The sequence below is a fragment of the Hyperolius riggenbachi genome, chromosome 3 (assembly GCF_040937935.1).
Source record: "Hyperolius riggenbachi isolate aHypRig1 chromosome 3, aHypRig1.pri, whole genome shotgun sequence".
NCBI classification, from domain to species: domain Eukaryota; kingdom Metazoa; phylum Chordata; class Amphibia; order Anura; family Hyperoliidae; genus Hyperolius; species Hyperolius riggenbachi.
In genome coordinates, this window is record NC_090648.1 from 11,470,556 (window position 1) to 11,495,491 (window position 24,936).

General features: G+C 46.1%; 1 protein-coding gene across 1 annotated transcript in view; it reads left to right on the forward strand.

Annotated features, from left to right (window-relative positions):
• The window catches only part of MPDU1 (mannose-P-dolichol utilization defect 1), a 34,616-nt gene extending 10,070 nt beyond the window's left edge, over positions 1-24,546 (forward strand). The window contains exons 3-7 of the mRNA XM_068273853.1: positions 6,774-6,906; positions 16,646-16,731; positions 17,927-18,045; positions 18,157-18,267; positions 24,287-24,546. Coding sequence (XP_068129954.1) covers positions 6,774-6,906; positions 16,646-16,731; positions 17,927-18,045; positions 18,157-18,267; positions 24,287-24,415 — 578 coding nt within the window. The 3' untranslated portion in view covers positions 24,416-24,546. The remainder of the gene's footprint in view (positions 1-6,773; positions 6,907-16,645; positions 16,732-17,926; positions 18,046-18,156; positions 18,268-24,286) is intronic.
• Positions 24,547-24,936: the final 390 nt, after the last annotated feature.

Sequence of the window (24,936 nt, forward strand, 5' to 3'; positions counted from 1 at the left end):
TTGTGCATGAAGAATGTGTAACAGAGGAAGAATCCCATCATTCCCCTGCAGAGTACCTGCACATCACTCTTGCATGTACCCACAGTTACATTGCCTAGGGCAGGGGTCGGCAACCCGCGGCTGTGGAGCCGCATGCGGCTCTTTTCCACCTTCGCCGCGGCTCCGGTGTCAGTGGCTGGCTGGCTGCGGCGCGAGTGTGACGCGTGTGCTGTCGTTGGCCGGCAGCCTATCAGAAAGGCCGCCGGACCAGTGCAGTGCAGGGCTTCGGGCGGCCATTTTCCCGTAGCCCTGCAGGCAGGACGTGACGTAGGAGGAGGATCGTGGGAGTTGCGCGCCACAAGGTCGGGACCGGAGGTCGGGACAGGAGGACATCGTGACAGGAGGTCTTCTGACTAGGTGAGTAAATGTTTTTTTTTTTCTGATCTGCTAATGAGCTGTGCATATGGGGGTCATATCTAATGAGCTGTGCATATGGAGGTCATATCTGCTAACGAGCTGTGCATATGGGGGTCATATCTGCTAACGAGCTGTGCATATGGGGGTCATATCTGCTAACGATCTGTGCATATGGGGGTCATATCTGCTAATGAACTGTGCATATGGGGGTCATATCTGATAACGAGCTGTGCATATGGGGGTCATATCTGCTAATGAACTGTGCATATGGGGGTCATATCTGATAACGAGCTGTGCATATGGGGGTCATATCTGCTAATGAACTGTGCATATGGGGGTCATATCTGATAATGAGCTGTGCATATGGGGGTCATATCTGCTAATGATCTGTGCATATGGGGGTCATATCTGCTGAAGAATTGTGCATATGGGGGTCATATCTGCTGAAGAATTGTGCGTATGGGGGTGGCTCTTTATGTCTTAAAGGTTGCAGACCCCTGGCCTAGGGCCTGATCCATGTTCAGATTGTGCATGAAGAATGTGTAATAGAGGAAGAATCTCCTCATTCCCCTGCAGAGTACCTGCACATCACTCTTACATGTACCCACAGTTACATTGCCTAGGGCCTGATCCATGTTCAGATTGTGCATGAAGAATGTGTAATAGAGGAAGAATCTCCTCATTCCCCTGCAGAGTACCTGCACATCACTCTTACATGTACCCACAGTTACATTGCCTAGGGCCTGATCCGTGTTCAGATTGTGCATGAAGAATGTGTAATAGAGGAAGAATCTCCTCATTCCCCTGCAGAGTACCTGCACATCACTCTTACATGTACCCACAGTTACATTGCCTAGGGCCTGATCCATGTTCAGATTGTGCATGAAGAATGTGTAATAGAGGAAGAATCTCCTCATTCCCCTGCAGAGTACCTGCACATCACTCTTACATGTACCCACAGTTACATTGCCTAGGGCCTGATCCGTGTTCAGATTGTGCATGAAGAATGTGTAATAGAGGAAGAATCTCCTCATTCCCCTGCAGAGTACCTGCACATCACTCTTACATGCACCCACAGTCACATTGCCTAGGGCCTGATCCGTGTTCAGATTGTGCATGAAGAATGTGTAATAGAGGAAGAATCCCCTCATTCTCCTGCAGAGTACCTGCACATCACTCTTACATGTACCCACACTTACATTGCCTAGGGCCTGATCCGTGTTCAGATTGTGCATGAAGAATGTGTAATAGAGGAAGAATCTCCTCATTCCCCTGCAGAGTACCTGCACATCACTCTTACATGTACCCACAGTCACATTGCCTAGGGCCTGATCCGTGTTCAGATTGTGCATGAAGAATGTGTAATAGAGGAAGAATCCCCTCATTCTCCTGCAGAGTACCTGCACATCACTCTTACATGTACCCACACTTACATTGCCTAGGGCCTGATCCGTGTTCAGATTGTGCATGAAGAATGTGTAATAGAGGAAGAATCTCCTCATTCCCCTGCAGAGTACCTGCACATCACTCTTACATGCACCCACAGTCACATTGCCTAGGGCCTGATCCGTGTTCAGATTGTGCATGAAGAATGTGTAATAGAGGAAGAATCCCCTCATTCTCCTGCAGAGTACCTGCACATCACTCTTACATGTACCCACACTTACATTGCCTAGGGCCTGATCCGTGTTCAGATTGTGCATGAAGAATGTGTAATAGAGGAAGAATCTCCTCATTCCCCTGCAGAGTACCTGCACATCACTCTTACATGTACCCACAGTTACATTGCCTAGGGCCTGATCCATGTTCAGATTGTGCATGAAGAATGTGTAATAGAGGAAGAATCTCCTCATTCCCCTGCAGAGTACCTGCACATCACTCTTACATGTACCCACAGTTACATTGCCTAGGGCCTGATCCGTGTTCAGATTGTGCATGAAGAATGTGTAATAGAGGAAGAATCTCCTCATTCCCCTGCAGAGTACCTGCACATCACTCTTACATGTACCCACAGTTACATTGCCTAGGGCCTGATCCATGTTCAGATTGTGCATGAAGAATGTGTAATAGAGGAAGAATCTCCTCATTCCCCTGCAGAGTACCTGCACATCACTCTTACATGTACCCACAGTTACATTGCCTAGGGCCTGATCCGTGTTCAGATTGTGCATGAAGAATGTGTAATAGAGGAAGAATCTCCTCATTCCCCTGCAGAGTACCTGCACATCACTCTTACATGCACCCACAGTCACATTGCCTAGGGCCTGATCCGTGTTCAGATTGTGCATGAAGAATGTGTAATAGAGGAAGAATCCCCTCATTCTCCTGCAGAGTACCTGCACATCACTCTTACATGTACCCACACTTACATTGCCTAGGGCCTGATCCGTGTTCAGATTGTGCATGAAGAATGTGTAATAGAGGAAGAATCTCCTCATTCCCCTGCAGAGTACCTGCACATCACTCTTACATGTACCCACACTTACATTGCCTAGGGCCTGATCCGTGTTCAGATTGTGCATGAAGAATGTGTAATAGAGGAAGAATCTCCTCATTCCCCTGCAGAGTACCTGCACATCACTCTTACATGCACCCACAGTCACATTGCCTAGGGCCTGATCCGTGTTCAGATTGTGCATGAAGAATGTGTAATAGAGGAAGAATCCCCTCATTCTCCTGCAGAGTACCTGCACATCACTCTTACATGTACCCACACTTACATTGCCTAGGGCCTGATCCGTGTTCAGATTGTGCATGAAGAATGTGTAATAGAGGAAGAATCTCCTCATTCCCCTGCAGAGTACCTGCACATCACTCTTACATGTACCCACAGTTACATTGCCTAGGGCCTGATCCATGTTCAGATTGTGCATGAAGAATGTGTAATAGAGGAAGAATCTCCTCATTCCCCTGCAGAGTACCTGCACATCACTCTTACATGTACCCACAGTTACATTGCCTAGGGCCTGATCCGTGTTCAGATTGTGCATGAAGAATGTGTAATAGAGGAAGAATCTCCTCATTCCCCTGCAGAGTACCTGCACATCACTCTTACATGTACCCACAGTTACATTGCCTAGGGCCTGATCCATGTTCAGATTGTGCATGAAGAATGTGTAATAGAGGAAGAATCTCCTCATTCCCCTGCAGAGTACCTGCACATCACTCTTACATGTACCCACAGTTACATTGCCTAGGGCCTGATCCGTGTTCAGATTGTGCATGAAGAATGTGTAATAGAGGAAGAATCTCCTCATTCCCCTGCAGAGTACCTGCACATCACTCTTACATGCACCCACAGTCACATTGCCTAGGGCCTGATCCGTGTTCAGATTGTGCATGAAGAATGTGTAATAGAGGAAGAATCCCCTCATTCTCCTGCAGAGTACCTGCACATCACTCTTACATGTACCCACACTTACATTGCCTAGGGCCTGATCCGTGTTCAGATTGTGCATGAAGAATGTGTAATAGAGGAAGAATCTCCTCATTCCCCTGCAGAGTACCTGCACATCACTCTTACATGTACCCACACTTACATTGCCTAGGGCCTGATCCGTGTTCAGATTGTGCATGAAGAATGTGTAATAGAGGAAGAATCTCCTCATTCCCCTGCAGAGTACCTGCACATCACTCTTACATGCACCCACAGTCACATTGCCTAGGGCCTGATCCGTGTTCAGATTGTGCATGAAGAATGTGTAATAGAGGAAGAATCCCCTCATTCTCCTGCAGAGTACCTGCACATCACTCTTACATGTACCCACACTTACATTGCCTAGGGCCTGATCCGTGTTCAGATTGTGCATGAAGAATGTGTAATAGAGGAAGAATCCCCTCATTCTCCTGCAGAGTACCTGCACATCACTCTTACATGTACCCACACTTACATTGCCTAGGGCCTGATCCGTGTTCAGATTGTGCATGAAGAATGTGTAATAGAGGAAGAATCTCCTCATTCCCCTGCAGAGTACCTGCACATCACTCTTACATGCACCCACAGTCACATTGCCTAGGGCCTGATCCGTGTTCAGATTGTGCATGAAGAATGTGTAATAGAGGAAGAATCCCCTCATTCTCCTGCAGAGTACCTGCACATCACTCTTACATGTACCCACACTTACATTGCCTAGGGCCTGATCCGTGTTCAGATTGTGCATGAAGAATGTGTAATAGAGGAAGAATCTCCTCATTCCCCTGCAGAGTACCTGCACATCACTCTTACATGTACCCACACTTACATTGCCTAGGGCCTGATCCGTGTTCAGATTGTGCATGAAGAATGTGTAATAGAGGAAGAATCTCCTCATTCCCCTGCAGAGTACCTGCACATCACTCTTACATGCACCCACAGTCACATTGCCTAGGGCCTGATCCGTGTTCAGATTGTGCATGAAGAATGTGTAATAGAGGAAGAATCCCCTCATTCTCCTGCAGAGTACCTGCACATCACTCTTACATGTACCCACACTTACATTGCCTAGGGCCTGATCCGTGTTCAGATTGTGCATGAAGAATGTGTAATAGAGGAAGAATCCCCTCATTCTCCTGCAGAGTACCTGCACATCACTCTTACATGTACCCACACTTACATTGCCTAGGGCCTGGTTCTTGGTTCCTGTCTGTACCTTCTACAAGTACTCTTACCAAAGACTAGTTTTGGGCCTCCTTCACATCTATGCAATGCAGATGGCCGTGTGATTGGAACGCAGTGCGTACAATCACATATTGTATGCTTATATTGTAATGTTTTTCATGCACGTTTATATTCAGTAAAGCGATCCCCAGCTGAAGCTCGGTAGCAAAATAAGATATTAACCTGAAGAGAGCAAGAATTTTTGAATCAGGATGATACCATTTATTGGCTAACTTAGAGATGGATAAACAGTGAGCTTTCCACTTATAAAAAGCCTTTTTATAAGTGGAAAGCTCACTGTTTATCCATCTCTAAGTTAGCCAATAAATGGTATCATCCTGATTCAAAACTTCTTGCTTTTACTCATGGCTAACACGGTACAACACTCTACTGCTTCTACTAACCTGAAGAGAGGAAAGCCTCAGGATTCTATTGAGGCATCCCTCAGTGCTCCGATGTCGTCCTCCAGATCGGGGCCGCACTCCTGCTCTGTTACACCCAAGGAAGTCCGCACACAGACCTGCTGGAACACAGTGCAGAGGTTTATTGTCCCATCATACACACAAGCAATTTCATCTGACCGTACATGTAAATTGCACATGTATGTGATGGGACAATAAACTTCTGCACTGTGTTCCAGCAGGTCTGTGTGCGGACTCCTCCTTCCAATTGTGTAATAGGAGGAGCCTGGGAATCCTGCACCAGCACCCACACACTCTACCTCTGGAACCTCCTCTGTTACAAGCATGGCCGCGCATGCGCAGTCCTACACGAGCAGCTCCGGCTTACTGCTCATGGGCAGGCTTGTGCGGCCCTTATATGATTGGCATTTAGGGGGGGGGCACTCAGCAACGGGGGACATCAGAATAAAGAATATCCACAGAATACGGAATATAACATCAGAATATCCACAATGGGATCCTGAGGCTTCCTTCTCTTCTCTTTAGGTAAGTATCTCATTTTGTAGCTCTGGGTCACTTTAAACTGAACCAAAGGTGAAAATAAACTGATGAAATAAGCAATTGTATCTCTCCTCCTGGCATAGCATCCTCCTGAACATGACTTTTTAGAAATCCTTGGTTTATTTTATGTTTAAAAAGTAGATTTAATATTTTATCGTCTCTGCTTAATGACACAGTCTTTCAAGTGACCCAGAGCTAAAATATATGAACTTTTGAATTTTTATCTGTTCTCTGCCATGAAAGTGTTTTATGGCTGTAATTCCTTATCAGTGAGAGTTATGCAATAATCCGACTAGATTTGCTTGAAGAGAAACTGTCCCTTGCATTGCTGAAGGTTTGACTCTTACAGGCAGAAAAAGGAACACAGCCTAGTTATTTGTGTGCTTGGCACTGTACATACACATGTCTATCTCATCATGTCACCTCGGGTACATTTTAAAGGGAACCTGAAATGAGCCATGTGGCAGCTGCCATCTTCATTCTCTAATAAACGTCCGTTGCCTGGCTATTGTGCTGACGCTCCGCCTCTAATACTATAAGTCACTGGCCCCAGAATGAGCATGCAGATCAGATGCTGGGACTCCTGGTGTGACTCCTCTGGCTGCATGCTTGTTCCAGGGCTGTGACTCACAAAACTAAAGCCAGAAGCTCAGCCAGGTAACCCGCATTGTTTATACAGATGGCAGCCTCCATATTCTTCTCACTTCAGGTTAAGCGATGTGGGTGAGGCCTCAGCAGTAAGTGTCCTGTTTCTCAGCCTCCGTCTCTCTGTCGCCCAGTCAAGGTTCCTCAGATTGTGAAGATTGTGCGGGCTGGGACAGCCGAGGGGCTCAGCTTCAAGTCTGTCCTCCTGGAGCTGCTAGCACTGACGGGCACCATGGTGTACAGCATCACCCGCAGCTTCCCCTTCAGGTGAGGCACCCCCTGCTGGCTGGGAGGGGTCATTACAGGGGAGATCTCCAGATTAGCATTTACTGTTGTTTTACTATTATTATTATGGATTTATAAAGCGCCAACATATTCCGTGGCGCTGTACAAAGTAAGAAACAAACATGGGGTACAGAATAATAGACAATGGTGTACACCAATATACAGGATACACAAGTAGTGACAAAATACAAAAATGATATAAAATACAGAATTGATAATGAAAGTGATAAAAGTAACATGATGAATAAAACGTATAATTTCCAAGACACAAAAGGGGGGGGGGGGGGGAGAGAGCCCTGCCCTGCCCTGCCCTTGTGAGCTTACACTCTAAAGTCTATGGACAATGTAATGCCTGGTGCACACCATGCAATTTCCTGTCCGATGCATGGGTTGGATCGATATCTTCTGAGAGGTCCAATCTGATTTCTGATCGATTTTTGTATAGCAGTGATCAGATAAACCATCTATAATCAGATTGACCCCGCTGGAAAATATCGATTCGACCCGTCTGACAGGCAATTGCATGGTTTGTAGTAGGCATTATGATGATTCCGGGCATTGTGTGAGTATAAATATGTATGCTGGTTTCCTGGGCGAGCAAAGCTAATGGTGCCCATACTCCTATCAATTTTCCCATTCGATTGCTGACAGATTTGATCAATCTGCTGGGAATCGATTCCCCAAAATGTCAGAGCGGTTGACTTGATTGATTTTGCCCAAAAGTTCTACGTAAAATACTGATTGGACAGGATGGAAGATGTAGGTTGATTGGGGGTGGGATTGCGTTGTACTGTATCAAACCGTTGAGTGCAGCAGTTCCATTGATGTACAGTGTGTAGCAATAATCGATTCTTCTCTGAATCAATCCTTATCTGAATCCATTCTTTTCAGAGAAGAATTGATCGTTTGGCCACATCGGGTGATGATTTATACATTTATGGCCAGCCTTAAATCGACGGTGCAACGCTGAAACCGGTCGGAACTGGAGATTGGGCAATCTGCATGAGATTGTATATGTGTATTGTAATACACTACATGCTTTTAACTACTAAGGGTCCCTGTCAAAAATAGTGTGTGTGTGTGTGTGTGTGTGTGTGTGTGTGTGTGTGTGTGTGTGTGTGTGTGTGTGTGTGTGTGTGTGTGTGTGTGTGTGTGTGTGTGTGTGTGTGTGTGTGTGTGTGTGTGTGTGTGTGTGTGTGTGTGTGTGTGTGTGTGTGTGTGTGTGTGTGTGTGTGTGTGTGTGTGTGTGTGTGTGTGTGTGTGTGTGTGTGTGTGTGTGTGTGTGTGTGTGTGTGTGTGTGTGTGTGTGTCGATCACGCGAAAACGGCTTGACCAATTTGAATGAAACTTGGTACACAGATCCCTTACTACCTGGGATATGTTCTGAGGGTCTCGCATCCCCCCTGTACACCTGGGCGGAGCTACAAACAGCAAATCAGATTTCACCCATTCAAGTCAATGGAAAAAATGTAAAAGGCTGCCATTCTCACAGTAATCAAGCCAGAGTCCCCACACTTGGCACAGTTGGTCACTTGGTGACCGAGGTTACAAATCCAGGAAAAGTGGGAGGAGCATAAAACAGCCAATCAAATTTCAGCCGTTCATTTTAAATGGGAAAATGTAAACTGCAGCCATTCTTAGACTGTTAATCGCAGGGTTCTCAAACTTGGCGCACTTGGTCACTGGGTGAATGTGATTAAGATTCAAGAAAATGGGTGGAGCCTACAACAGCCAATCAAAATTCACCTATTGATTTTCAAGGGGAATATTTAAACTGCTGCTATTCTTAAACTTTTAATGGCAGAGACTTCAAACTTGCTACAGTCAGTCAGTGGGTGACTGGGGTCCACATTCACTAATCAGATTTCCTTGGTGGATAAACTGCTTCAAATCACACATTTTTGATGCCAGGAACCTGAAAACTCACACACTTGGTCACTGGGTGACTGTGTGTCAAGGTTACAAAAAGTGGGCGGAGCTAAAAACAAATTTCACTGGAAAATATAAACTGCAGCCATTCTTACACCGTTAATAGCAGGGTTCTCAAACTTTGCACAGTTGGTCATTGGGTGACAGATTAGGATTTTGGAAGGTGGGTGGAGCCTACAACAGCCAATAAAAATTCAAAGGGAATGTTTCATCTGCTACCATTCTCTTATACTGGTAATAGCAGATGCCTCAAACCTGGTACAGTTGGTCACTGGGTGACTAGGGTCCAAATTCAGGAAGGGGGCGGAGCCACAAACAGCCAGATTTGTTTGTTTTTCAATGGGAATATACAAAGTATTGATACCAAGGACCCTAAAGGTCCGTACACACGCCGGACTTTAGGCAACGACGGGTCCGTCGTTGCCTCCCGCTGGGTGGGCGTGCCAGCGACAGTCCGGCGTGTGTACGCTCTGTCGTCAGACTGATACGGCTGTTTCTGAGTATCAGTCTGACGACAGAGCGTACACACGCCGGACTGTCGCTGGCACGCCCACCCAGCGGGAGGCAACGACGGACCCGTCGTTGCCTAAAGTCCGGCGTGTGTACGGACCTTAAAGCTGATAAACTTGATAATTGAGTGACTGTATGTCAAGGTTAGAAAAAGTGGGCGGTGCCAACAATTTCATTTTTTACATTGCAAGGTTCCCAAACTTTACACAATTGGCCACTGGGTGACTGGGATGAATATTCAGAAATGTGGGTGGAGCCTACAACAGCCAATCAAAATGTACCTATTGATTTTCAAGGGGAATATTCACATTGCTACCATTCTTACACTGTTAGTGGCAGAGGCCTCAAACCTGATACAGTCAGTCATTGGGTGACTGGGGTCCAAATTCACTAAAGGGGTGGAGCCACAAACAGCCAATCAGATTTGTTAGATTGATTTCAGCCATACAGCAGCCAATCAAAATTCACCTTTTGATTTTCAAGGGGAATATTTACATTGCTGCCATTCATGCACTCTTAATGGCAGAGGCCTAAAATCTGCTACAGTCAGTCACTGGGAGACTGGGGTTTAAATTCTGAAGGAAGCGGGCCAAAAACAGCCAATCAGATTTGTTTAATTTCAATGGTAAAATGCAACATATTGATGCCAAAGACACCAAAGCTCATAAACTTGGTCATTAAGTGACTGTATGTCAAGATTAGAAATAGTGGGCGGAGCCAAAAAACAACTAACTTTTTACATGGTAAAATGTAAACTGCAGCTTTTCTTACACTGTTAATGGCAGGGTTCTCAAACTTCACACAGTTAGTCACTAGGTGGCTAGGATTAATATTCGGAAAAGTAGGTGGAGCCTACAAGAGCCAATCAAAATTCACCTATTGATTTTCAAGGGTATTATTGAAACTGCAGCCATTCTCACACTGTTAATAGCAGTGGGGTTCAATTCAGTAAAAGGGCGGAGCCAAAAACAGCCAGATTTCTTTGCTGTATAAACTGCTTCCATTAGCACAATTTTGATGCCAGGAACCCAAAAGCTCACAAACTTGGTCATTGAGTAGTGACTGTGTGTCAAGGTTACAAAAAGTGGGTGGAGTTAAAAACAGATTTTTCTGGGAAATTGTAAACTGCAGCCTTTCTTCACTGTTAATGGCAGGGTTCTCAAACTTAGCATAGCTGGTTACTGGGTGACTGGGATTAATATTCAGAAAAGTGTGTGGAGCCTAAAAATGCCAATCAAAAATCACATGTCACTTTTCAAGGAGATTATTACAATTGCTGCCATTCTTGCACTGTTAATGGCACAAGCCTCACACCTGGTACAGTTGGTCATTGGGTCACTGGGGTTCAAATTCTGAAAAGGGGACAGAGCCACAAACAGTGAATCAGATTTGTTTCATTACATGGGAAAATACAAATTATTGTTGCCAAGGACCCCAAAGCTCACAAACTTTGTCAGTGAGTAGTGACTTTGTGTCCAGGTTACAAAAAGTGGGCGGAGCCGAAAACAAATTTCACTGGGAAAGTGTAAACTGCAGCCCTTCTTACATTGTTTATTTCAGGGTTCTCAAACTTTGCCCAGATGGTCACTGAGTGACTGAGATTAATATTCAGGGAAGTGGGTGGAGCCAATAATAGCCAATCAAAATTCACCTGTTGATTTTCAAGTGGAATATTTAAATTGCTGCCATTTTTACACTGTTAATAGCAGATGCCTCAAACCTGCTACAGTTGGTCATTGGGTGACTGGGGTTCAAATGCTGGAGAGGGGTGGAGCCACAAACAGCCTATCTGATTTAATTTCTATGGGAATATACAAATTATTGATGCCAAGGACCCCAAAGCTCACAAACTTACTCATTGAGTGTGCGTTAGGGTTAGAAAGTGGGCGGAGCCAACACCAGTCAAATACATAAGCGGGCAACGCCTGGTCATCAGTGGGTGGAGACAAATACAAATTTCACTGGGAAAATGTAAACTGCAGCCATTCTTACACTGTTAATGGCAGGGTTTTTAACCATTTCCGGACCGCAGTGATAGAGATCTACGCCCTGTTTTGATGGGCTCCTGGCTGGCAAGGCGTAGATCTCTATCACCGGCGCCGCCGCTCCCCGCCGCGATCGCGCGCACCGAACCGGCTGCACTTAGCTGTCTTATGACAGCTAAGGCTTCCGGGTATCGGCAGGAGCCGTCACTGATTGGCTCCCTGCCGTGTGATCGCTGTGAGCCAATCACAGCGATCACCCTCCGAAAGGCAACATAGTTGCCGTTCCGCCTCCCTCTCCGCCTCCCTCTCCCTGTCACTGTGGATCTTGTGTGACAGGGAGAGACGCACAGCCTGCAGCCGTGACAGGCTGTGCGATTTTAGAGTAAAAATAAACTTTTTTCCAGCTCTCTCCCCCCCATGTATCCCTTGATCCCCTCCCAACCACCTATATATAGATCTATATATATATATATAGATCTATATATATATATATATATAGATCTATATATATATATATATATATAGATCTATATATATATATATATATAGATCTATATATATATATCTATAGATCTATATATATATATATATATAGATCTATATATATATATAGATCTATATATATATATCTATATATATATATATATATATATATATATAGATCTATATATATATATAGATCTATATATATATATAGATCTATATATATATAGATCTATATATATATATATATATATATATATATATATATATATATATATATATATATATATATATATATATATATATATATATATATATATATATATAACTGGATTGTGATTTTAACCACTTGCCGGCCGCCCCTACCTAGGGGCGGCGGCAAAGTGGAGCCCGCAACGACCGCGCAATACGCCGATCGGCGGCGGCTCGTTGCGGACTAGCTGGCCGGGGATCGCATGCTGGATGTGCCCACCCGCGACGTCAACCCGCCAGCCAATTAGCAGCGGCGGCGGGTTGTTAACCCCCGATCTTCCGCATGTAAAGCGGATAATACGCTTTGTAATGTATACAAAGCGTATTATACAGGCTGCCTCCTGCCCTGGTGGTCCCAGTGATTGAGGGACCACCAGGGCAGGTTGCAGCCCTCCTAGTAAGTACCCAAGCACACTGATCCTGCCCCCTGATCGCCCACTGCACCCATCAGACCCCCCCTGCCCACCCCTGGGACACCTGTTTGCACCCAATCACCCCCCTAATCACCCATTAATCACTCCCTGTCACTATCTCAACGCTATTTTTTAGATTAGGTCCTAAACTGCCCCCTGGGGGCTCCTGAACACACACCCCCCACACCCTTAGATCCTCCCTAGACCCTCCCCCCTGTGTACTGTATACATCTATTCTTCCCTATAATCACCCACTGACCACCTGTCAATCACCCATCAATCACCCCCTGTCACCACCTGTCACTGCCACCCATCAGATCAGACCCTAACCTGCCTTTTGTGGGCACCTGATCACCCACCCACACCCTCAGATTGCGTGCAGACCCACCCTCAGATCACCTCTGAAAGTGCATTGTTTACATCTGTTCTCCCCTCTAATCATCCACTGATCACCCATCAATCACCCCGTCACCACCTGTCACTGCTACCCATCAGATCAGACACTAATCTGCCCCTTGCGGGCACCCAATCACCTGCCCACACCCTAAATTAGCCCCCCAGACCCCCTCTGATCAACTCGCCAGTGCATTGCTTGCATATATTCTCCTCTGTAATCACCTACTGATCACCTATCAACCACCCCGTCACCCCCTGTCACCACCTGTCACTGCTACCCATCAGATCAGGCCCTAATATGCCCCCTGCGGGCTTCTGATCACCCGGCCAAACCCTCACCCGCCCCACCGCAGTGACAGAAATTTTTTTTCTGATCACTGCTGGTACGACTTAATTGCCATGTCCAGGTCATGATTTGAGAACATTCCTGCACTTCAGTGCCAATACAACCTGTCATCTAAGAAGCCACCCTGCTTATGACCGGTTCCACAAAATTCGGCCCCTCATAGACCACCTGTCATCAAAATTTGCAGATGCTTATACCCCTGAACAGTCATTTTGAGGCATTTGGTTTCCAGACTACTCCTCGTGGTTTTGGGCCCCTAAAATGCCAGGGCAGTATAGGAACCCCACAAGTGACCCCATTTTAGAAAGAAGACACCCCAAGGTATTCCGTTAGGTGTATGACGAGTTCATAGAAGATTTTATTTTTTGTCAAAAGTTAGCGGAAATTGATTTGTATTGTTTTTTTTCACAAAGTGTCATTTTCCACTAACTTGTGACAAAAAATAAAATCTTCTATGAACTCACCATACACCTAACGGAATACCTTGGGGTGTCTTCTTTCTAAAATGGGGTCACTTGTGGGGTTTCTATACTGCCCTGGCATTTTAGGGGCCCTAAACCGTGAGGAGTAGTCTAGAAACCAAATGCCTCAAAATTACCTGTGAATAGGACGTTGGGCCCCATAGCGCACCTAGGCTGCAAAAAAGTGTCACACATGTGATATCGCCGTACTCAGGAGAAGTAGTATAATGTGTTTTGGGGTGTATTTTTACACATACCCATGCTGGGAGGGAGAAATCTCTCTGTAAAGGGACAATTGTGTGTAAAAAAAATCAAAACATTTTAATTTACAGAGATATTTCTCCCACCCAGCATGGGTATGTGTAAAAATACACCCCAAAACACATTATACTACTTCTCCTGAGTACGGCGATACCACATGTGTGACACTTTTTTGCAACCTAGGTGCGCTAAGAGGCCCAACGTCCTATGAGTACCTTTAGAATTTCACAGGTCATTTTGAGGCATTTGGTTTCTAGACTACTCCTCACGGTTTAGGGCCCCTAAAATGCCAGGGCATTATAGGAACCCCACAAGTGACCCCATTTTAGAAAAAAGACACCCCAAGGTATTCAATTAGGTGTATGGGGAATTCATAGAAGATTTTATTTTTTGTCACAAGTTAGTGGAAAATGACACTTTGTGAAAAAAACAATAAAAATCAATTTCCGCTAACTTGTGAAAAAAAAATGAAATCTTCTATGAACTCCCCATACTACTAACGGAATACCTTGGGGTGTCTTCTTTCTAAAATGGGGTCACTTGTAGGGTTCCTATACTGTCCTGGCATTTTAGGGGCCCTAAACCGTGAGGAGTAGTCTAGAAAATAAATGCCTCAAAATGACCTGTGAAATCCTAAAGGTACTCATAGGACTTTGGGCCCCTTAGCGCAGTTAGGGTGCAAAAAAGTGTCACACATGTGGTATCGCCGTACTCAGGAGAAGTAGTATAATGTGTTTTGGGGTGTATTTTTACACATACCCATGCTGGGTGGGAGAAATATCTCTGTAAATGGACAATTGTGTGTAAAAAAATCAAAAGAAATCTCATTTACAGAGATATTTCTCCCACCCATCATGGGTATGTGTAAAAATACACCCCAAAACACATTATACTATTTCTCCTGAGTAAGGCGATACCACATGTGTGACATTTCTTTTGCAGCCTAGGTGCGCTAAGGGGCCCAAAGTCCTATGAGCACCTTTAGGCTTTACAGGGGTGCTTACAATTTAGCACCCCCCAAAATGCCAGGACAATAAACACACCCCACAAATGACCCCATTTTGGAAACTAGACACTTCAAGGTATTCAGAGAGGGGCATGGTGAGTCCGTGGCAGATTTCATTTTTTTTTGTCACCAGATAGCAGAAATGGAAACTTTTTTTTATTTATTTTTTTTGTCACAAAGTGTCATTTTCCGCTAACTTGTGACAAAAGATAAAATCTTCTATGAACTCACCATGCCTCTCACTGAATACTTTGGGATGTCTTCTTTCCAAAATGGGGTCATTTGGGGGGTATTTATACTATCCTGGAATTCTAGCACCTCATGAAACCTGACAGGTGCTCAGAAATGAGAGAGATGCTTCAAAATGGGAAAATTCAATTTTTGCACCATAGTTTGTAAACGCTATAACTTTTACCCAAACCAATAAATATACACTGAATGGGTTTTTTTTAATCAAAAACATGTTTGTCCACATTTTTCGCGCTGCATGTATACAGAAATTTTACTTTATTTGAAAAATGTCAGCACAGAAAGTTAAAAAAATCATTTTTTTGCCAAAATTCATGTCTTTTTTGATGAATAGAATAAAAAGTAAAAATCGCAGCACCAATCAAATAGCACCAAAAGAAAGCTGTATTAGTGACAAGAAAAGGAGGTAAAATTCATTTAGATGGTAGCTTGTATGACTGAGCAATAAACCATTTAAGCTGCAGTGGTCTGAATGGAAAAAAGGCTCTGGTCCTTAAGGGTGAAAAGACTGCGGTCCTTAAGTGGTTAAACTTTGCACAGTTGGTCACTGGGTGACTGGGATTAATATTCAGAAAAGTGGGTGGAGCCTACAAAAGTGAATCAAACTTCACCTGTTGCTTTTCAAGGGGAATATTTAATTGCTACCATTCTTGCACTGTTAAGGGCACGGGCCTCAAACCTGGTACAGTTGGTTATTGGGTCACTGGGGTTCAAATTCAGAAATGGGGTGGAGTCACAAACAGCCAATCAGATTTGTTTCATTTCAATGCAGATTATTGATACCAAAGACCCCAAAAGCTCACAAACTTGGTCATTAAGTGTGCGGAGCCAACACCAGCCAAATACATTCCCGGGCAACGCCAGGCAATCAGCTAGTGCTTCTATATTATTGGAATGGAGAAGTGACCTGTTGGATTTGTTTCTGGTGATGGTCACTATGCATTATTGTTTTTGAGCCCTGTGGTGATGCTGCAGATGCCGATTTAAAGCACCAAGTGCTGTGGAATTATATGCGTACAGCCTTAAATTGTACCAGAGACGGATTAGAGTAAAGATTTAATACTTACCCGGGGCTTCCTCCAGCCCCATAAGCAAGTGTGAGACCCTCGCCGTCCTCCCGCGGTCTGCCGCTCAGCTGTGATCAGCCCCGGTAACTGGTTCAGTCGGGTCCAGTCTGGGGTCTACTGAGCATGTGCAGAACACCCAGACTGGATCCAACTGAACCAGTTATCAGGGCTGGGGCCCCGGATATGTATCAAATCTTTAATTTAATCCATTTCTGGTACACTTTTTAAAGTGCCCACACATTGCATGATTTGCAGCATCTGTATCCTGCAGATTTGGGTCACATCGGAACATAGTGCGGATTGCTGATGTGTTGGTAAGTCAGCAGTGTGACTGGCCTGAGTAAGGTTGTGTATCTCTTGCAGTGCCTGGGGAGAGGTTCTCTTCCTTCTCATACAGACGCTGATCATTGGCTTTCTCATCCAGCATCTGGGGAGCCGCACCAATCTGGGTAAGTCAGTTATGTCTTCCTTCCCCCCCCCCCCCCCCCCTCTATTCATATTAGCTACACAGCTCCGCCCAGTGTGTGTGACTCCTCCTCCAGCCTCCACTTCCGCACTCTGCTGCCCAACCTTCCTCTCCCCTGTACTCTCACTCTCTACATCCCTGACATGCTGTATGCGCCCCCCCTGTCCCTGGCCCCTCCCCCTCTACATCCCTGACATGCTGTATGCCCCCCCCCCTGTGCCTGGCTCCTCCCCTCTACATCCCTGACATGCTGTATGCGCCCGCCCTGTGCCTGGCTCCACCCCTCTACATCCCTGACATGCTGTATGCCCCCCCCTGTGCCTGGCTCCGCCCCCTCTACATCCCTGACATGCTCTATGCTCTCCCCCCTCTGTTCCTGGCTCCTCCCCCTCTACATCCCTGGCATGCTCTATGCTCTCCCCCTCTGTGCCTGGCTCCTCCCCCTCTACATCCCTGACATGCTGTATGCCCCCCCCCTGTGCCTGGCTCCTCCCCCTCTACATCCCTGACATGCTGTATGCCCTCCCCCTCTGTTCCTGGCTCCGCCCCATCTACATCCCTGACATGCTGTATGCCCTCCCCCTCTGTTCCTGGCTCCGCCCCCTCTACATCCCTGACATGCTCTATGCTCTCCCCCTCTGTGCCTGGCTCCTCCCCCTCTACATCCCTGACATGCTCTTTGCCCTCTGTGCCTGGCTCCTCCCCCTCTACATCCCTGACATGCTGTATGCCCTCCCCCTCTGTGCCTGCCCCCCCCTACATCCCTGACATGCTCTATGCCCTCCCCCTCTGTGCCTGGCTCCTCCCCCTCTACACCCCTGACATGCTCTATGCCCTCCCCCTCTGCCTGGCTCCTCCCCCTCTACATCCCTGACATGTTGTATGCCCTCCCCCTCTGTGCCTGCCCCCCTGCATCCCTGACATGCTCTTTGCCCTCCCTCTCTGTGCCTGGCTCCTCCCCCTCTACATCCCTGACATGCTGTATGCCCTACCCCTCTATGCTGACATGCTTTATGCTCTTCCCCCTCTGTGCCTGGCTCCTCCCTCTATGCTGAATTGCTCTATGCCCTCCCCCTCAGTGCCTGGCTCCTCCCTCTATGCTCCAATGCTCTCCCCCTCTGTGCTTGGCAAACCCCTGCTCTCTCTACATCCTCACCCTGCTCTCTTCTCTCCTGCAGGCATTCTCTTCCTGGGCATATACTTCTGTGTGGTGGCCGTCCTCTTGTCACCGGTTGTCCCCATGGCTGCAGTCACTCTGCTCCAGGCCAGCAATATGCCAGCAGTAATCATTAGCCGGGTACGTATACAGTGCTGTGGATTCCTTGTAGAATATCGCTTTAGATTGTCTCGCCCCACACGTGTAGGGCGCAGCGACTCCTCCTCTGTAATGCGCGTATATCTCTTGTAGCTTATCCAAGCGGTGACCAACTACAAGAACGGCCACACCGGCCAGCTGTCGGCAATCACAGTAGCGCTATTATTCCTCGGATCTCTGGCTAGAATATTTACCTCCGTCCAGGTAAGAGATACAACTGTATATGTGCTATAGTCAAAACACAAATACTCAAAACGCAAATACTCAAAACACAAATACTATGGATTGAGAATCGGGGTAAATATGTGCAAAACGCTAGGACCAGAGACGTAATATTCAGGGCGAGCGAAATCTGCCACATACCCCTTTGTGATTAATACCGCCAGTCCCGGCTTACAGTTGTCATTTAGTCACATCCACTAGAGGGTTCTGAAGGTGAATACACTGAGTGGAGTAAACGTTTAAGATGAATGGTGTGCCCATACATAACAATCTCGATTGTATGTACAATTGGTAAGAAAAGTTATTGATGTCGTGCTGGAAATCTGGTATTTTGCTTCCGTCACTCCCCTCATTGAAACGAGGTGGAGAGACCTCAGAATTGGCTATTCCTGAAAGGAAGAAACTAGCTATTTGCCACCTGACTAGCCAAATCGAGCAATTGATGAAGATAAGACAATGCAGTAGTGTGTACTTACGTCAGGACAGAGGTACAGTGGATCAACATAATCAGATAACAAGGGCAGAACCGAAAACTATTCAATAGCTGGTTTTATGATAATTTGCATATTTAGTAGTAGTGTATTGTGGGTAACCACAAATGTTCATTTATAACTGAATTATTGCAAATTTCCTTCTGTTTTAAGAAGGCAATTACACCAAGCTTTATTTTATAAACTGTATGCAAAAAAAAAAAATACATGAAGGGCCCATTCACACTTGCAAATACAAAACGCTAGGAATTAGTGCTGGTGGGTTTTTTATTACTATTATTATTATATGCGTAATAAAAACAATATCACAATTTTTGATTGATCGCAATTAGCGCTTTTTAGCATTATAATCTCGATCACTCTAAAATTGCGATAAAATGCTGCATGTAACGTGTTTGGCAATCACCACCACTAATTGCAAATGCGGCATTAAGATCACTGCCATTTAGTTATCATTGCGCTGACGTGATTATCAGTAATAACCTGAGTGAGAACGGGCCCTAAAGATACCAAAATATTAACTGGCAGCTTAACAGGATTGGTTAGTTTGAAAGTAAGCAGGAAATGAGGTAGAATGTCTGAAATGGTCAAAATCCCATGTTTGGCCAATTGTCCAATCAGCGGTAAAGTCCGGAGTACCTGCTGGCTTGTTGGGAGACGGAATTTGACGAAACAGATGATGGACAACGACTCTGTTGTACTATTAAAGTGAGCCCGAGGTGAGAGGTATATGGAGGCTGCCATAATTATTTCCTTTTAAGCAATACTAATTGCCTGGCAGCCCTGCTGATCCTCTGCCTCTAATACTATTAGCTATAGGCCCTGAACAAGCATGCAGCAGATCAGGTGTTTCTGACATTATTGTCAAAGCTGACAAGATTAGCTGCATGCTTGTTCCTGGTGCACTTCAGACACTACTGCAGCCCACTGGTATTGTTTAAAAGGAATATGGCAGCCTCCATATCTCTCTCACCTCGTGTTCACATTAAACACTTCATCCTCATGGGAGTGGCTGACATAAGAGCTGATGCCCTTCTTCCAGAAGTGGAAACTCCAGCCGCCTTTCAGAAATGAGAAAATCTGGCAGAAAACCATTTCTCAGTGCAGGTAAGGCCTATGAATAAATGGATTGCATATTTGCACGATGTAAAGCATTCTGAATCCACACATATGAAACATGAGCACTGTATTAAACTGTAAAGTGTTACTGAGAACCTGTATTCCTCAGTGTCTGAGGGTTCGATCTGCCTGGGAACTGCCCAGAAGGTGTGTCAGATTGGCCTTACTAATCCTTGATAACATGGTTCTTTTCACAGTGCTTAGAAAAATCATCAAATATTAAAATTATGAATTTCAAAGTCACTCTGGGATCGCTGACCCTCATAAAAGCAGCTGTATGACATTGTCTTGATCCACTGAGGCCTGGAGACAGTAGGTTTACTAAACCAAAAAAAACCTCTTCCAGCCCCCCTGGACTCGTCCTGTGCCCGCAACGTGTTTCTGGTCCCCTCCGGCCAACAACGGCGATCCCCACAAAGCTGGCCGGTCACCGAGAGTCGATGGCTGCTGTGCATGCCCTGAGCTCTGCGCACCCTGATCGCTCTCCAGCAGCCGGGAGCACTCTGTCTGTGCTCCCAGTTAGAGTGGCAACCTCCAGACATCTTGTGTATTGTACCCTAAGAGTCCCTCATGAGGAGATGGACTTGTCAGATTTCTAAGATCTACTTTAAGTGACAGCAACATTAAGAAAATAAAAAAAGTCTATAATGCTTTTCAAGTTGTATTATTGATTAAAAGAAAAAAAAATTGACTTACTACAGTAACAATATACTCTAGATCTCAACTAGGTAATAAGAAATGTATTGTACAAACCTAGCAGTCAATACAGACTTTCTGAGTGATTGACCAACTGAAAATTGCCACTAACGATCATTGGGAACACTAACAGGAAGTGAAAAAGTAATGGAATTGATCGGAAAAACTAATCAATCTGGCAAGTTTTCTCTTTCCGTTTAGTGTTCCTGATTGTTTCCAGTGATTTTTCAGCTGGTTAATTGTTCAGGAGATTGGACCATTAGTGGCCACCCTAAGGCCTAACTCATATTTGGCAATTGCCTAAAGCCCTGAGTGTAAAAACATCTCAAGATGTATTTTACAAACAAATCCAATAAAGCACTGGGCTAGCTAGAAGAAGTCTCCGGAACCCCCCCGATCGCCGCCGCTCCCTCATTTATACGTTACCCCCCCTGGATCCAGCGATCAGCGCAGCCTCCCCGGACAGCTTCGGTGTTCACTATGGGGAGGATCGCAGATGACATCATGCACAGACCCGATCCTCCCCATAGAGAGACCGGAGCTGTGCAGGGAGGCTGCGCGATCGCTGGATCCAAGGGGGGGTAACGTATAAACGGGGGGGATCGGCGGGGATCCAGTGGTGCCGGAGACTCTTACTAGCTAGCCTAGTGCTAGCTATAGAATTTACAGCAGTTTGGCACTTTTATTTCATTAAGGAGGACTCCTGGGGCCACAGAGCGGTATGCCCGAGACAGTGTCTGCATACCGCTAAGGAGGTTAAAAGTGATGCTGGCAAGATTACAAAGTTGTGCATCTCAAAATGTGAACTGAAAATCCCATGCTGTAAAACATCCAATGGAAAGCCCAGAATACACGTCAGGACCTGTGGACACAGCAGGAGAAATGGAGCAGACACGGTGCTGACCCATAACCAAGTACTCCAGGTCACATAGACAAGATAAAAAGTTACAGTATGGTTCACCCCTAATATATCAAGATACAAATACAAACAGACAAAAACGGGTTTTTTTTTTTTAGAACCAGAATTTTTTTCTTTATCATTTAGTCTTTCTTTGCTGTCTCTCCAAATCGTGGACAAGGCATGTGGATACAAAACCAAGCTTCTACTTCACATAAAAAGATAGCCTGACACGTGTTTTGCGGCCAACAGCCGCTTCCTCAGAGGCACATCGCATACAAACATCAGAAGGTCAGCATAAAGGGCATCACGATCTGGAGTTGCAAAAGAGGACTGCATTCAACGACTATTCCAAACCTCTATGAATAGCAAGAGACCTAGAGGTTTGGAATAGTCGTTGAATGCAGTCCTCTTTTGCAACTCCAGATCGTGATGCCCTTTATGCTGACCTTCTGATGTTTGTATGCGATGTGCCTCTGAGGAAGCGGCTGTTGGCCGCGAAACACGTGTCAGGCTATCTATGTGAAGTAGAAGCTTGGTTTTGTCCACGATTTGGAGAGACTGCAAAGAAAGAATAAATGATAAAGAAAAAATTCTGGTTCTAAAAAGAACCCGTTTTTGTCTGTTTGTAAAAGTACTCCAGATGTTACCCAGCTTTGAAGGACATTTGTGGGGAGAATATGTTTCTGAAATCCTGATCCATCAGAGAGAGTTGGGTGACTGCAAGGCTGGATCTAGAGGGAACCCCCTTCATCACTATCGCTCTCCTGGCCAAAGAAGGGCCTCTCTGAAGACAATATTGTAGTGTTGCTGTCAGTTTATTGTGCATCTTACTCTAGGAGCAATGTACATCTTATACACATGGGTTTTACATTTTAAATTTTTATTTTTTTATTTTTAAGATTAGTGGTCGTTTTAAAAGAAAACCTGTAACTTTAAAAACCGCCCCTGGGGGGTACTCACCTCGGGTGGGGGAAGCCTCCGGATCCTATTGAGGCTTCCCCCGTCCTCCTCTGTCCCACGGCGGTCTCGCTGCAGCCCTCCGAACAGCGGGGATGTAAATATATACCTTACCGGCTCCAGTGCAGGCGCAATATCGGCTCTCCGCACGGAGATAGGCGGAAATAGCCGATCGCTGTCCGTCCACTCTACTGCGCAGGCGCAAGTCTCCTGATCCTGCACAGTAGAGCGGACCTGACATAGATCGGCTATTTCCACCTATCTCCGTGCGGAGAGTTGCGACAGCGCCCCCGCTGGAGCCATGAAGGGTAAATAAATGTAGCTTGTCAGGCTTGTCGAGGGAGGATTACCGGACACTTCGGAGGAGCCAGCGCTGGATTGCCTGCAGCTACAGGGGAGGGGGAAGCCTCATTGGGACCCTGAGCCTTTCCCCCTACTGAGGACCCCCCAGGGGACATTTTTTTTTTTTGTTAGTCTCTTTAAAGATCCAGCATACGGGATGTTTAAAGGACATCTTAAGAGAGAGGTATATGGAGGCTGTCATCTTCATTTCCTTTTAAGCAATACCAGTTTCCTGGCAGCACTGCTGATCCTCTGCCTATAATACTTTCAGCCATAGCCCCTGAACAAGCATGCAGCAAATCGGGTGTTTCTGACATTGTCAGATCTGACAAGACTAGCTGCATGCCTGTTTCTGGGGTTATTTAGACACTTCTACAGCTAAACAGACCAGCAGGGCTGCCAGGCAACTGGTATTGTTTAAAAGGAAATAAACATGGCAGCTTCCATAGTCTTCTCACTTTAGTTGCCCTTTAAGTGACATTTGGCTGCTAGTCCATAGTTCCTGGTGCTGTCATCCCTCCTCCCCTCTCCATAGAGACAGAACGTCTCGCTTGGCTGTCTAGCAACAGGACTGGGGTCTCCTAGTGTAACTCGCAGGGTGGAGTTTGATCCCGGTACACAGCTCCCGGTGTATCTGTAATCATGATTATAGGGACAGGATTAGTGGGCAGCTGAAGGGGGCTCAGTCCTAAGACTGCTTACAAACTCCAGATTTATGTCCCCCTTCACAAGTGCTGATGGATCATTAGGGTGACATTTCAGGGATCAAGCACTGTACAGACACGTTGTGTGGCTAGAGGAGAGGCGGGGAAACGAGTAGGAAACGAGGGAGGGCACTGCACTTGCGTACGCACGATAACACATGCGATCGGTCTCGGCTTTTTCCACCGCAGTCCGAGCAGGTCCATGATGCTGTGCAGGCGTAGTGCGGCGGTGGTCGTTCACGTACGAGAGCGCGGCTGTGAGCTTCAGGAGGAAACTGCGCTAGAACAGCGAGTTGGAGGCAGACTATTGGAGGCCACTGCAGGAGCCAAAGGCTTCCCTCACCCAAGGTAAATATTTAGCTTTTTACGACATCACAGGTTTGCTTAGGCTCATTTCCATCTGCACGATTGCAGGGACATGAGACGTGCATAGACTGCACTTTCTGATGTTTACGTACAAGCGTTGCGATGCACTGGTTGCATGTGTTTTGGTGCATTTTGCGCAGTGATCGCATTCATTATAAACGAATGGGATCTCAAGCGCATCTCGGAAAATCGTGCAGCATGGCGTAGCTGTGCGTCACCACGGCCACCTGCTTTGCACGCAGAGTTACTGGGGAAATGAGGCATACGCGACCAGTAAGCAGGCAGGTTTTAATAAATATAACTCGGATGGACCTATGGTGGCCAGTACTGGGCTTCAGGGGGCGGGGTCATCTTGTTGTATACGATTCCGGTACGATAGCATCTTGGCATGTCTGACTGCATCTTTCTGCTTCTCTCTTCTGCAGGAGACGGGAGACTCCCTCATGGCGACCACATTCATTGTGTCATCAACGTGTAACGGGATCATATTTGCACAGCTGTTGTATTACTGGAATGTCAGCTCTGCGGACGAGAAGAAGAAAAAGAGGAGCTGAGGACACTGCCCATCACTGAATCATTCCGCCAAGAACACGCCCACTTCCATTCCCCCCCCCCCATCCAATCAGATTGCACATTAAGCCTAGCTGATTATTGAATAAATGGCTGTATGTTGTTGTTTTTTTAACTCTGGTCTTCGTTTTTTGTCTGGCTATTACTGCTCTACACACTGCAGATCGGGCTATAGCCAGTCCTCAGACTCCTCCCTGTGTGGGAGGAGCTATACGCACTGCAGATCGGGCTATAGCCAGTCCTCAGACTCCTGCCTGTGTGGGAGGAGCTGTACACACTGCAGAGCGCTCTATAGCGAGTCCTCAGACTCCTCCCTGTGTGGGAGGAGCTGTACACACTGCAGAGCGCCCTATAGCGAGTCCTCAGACTCCTCCCTGTGTGGGAGGAGCTGTACACACTGTAGAGCGCTCTATAGCGAGTCCTCAGACTCCTCCCTGTGTGGCGGGAGCTGTACACACTGCAGAGCGCTCTATAGCGAGTCCTCAGACTCCTCCCTGTGTGGGGG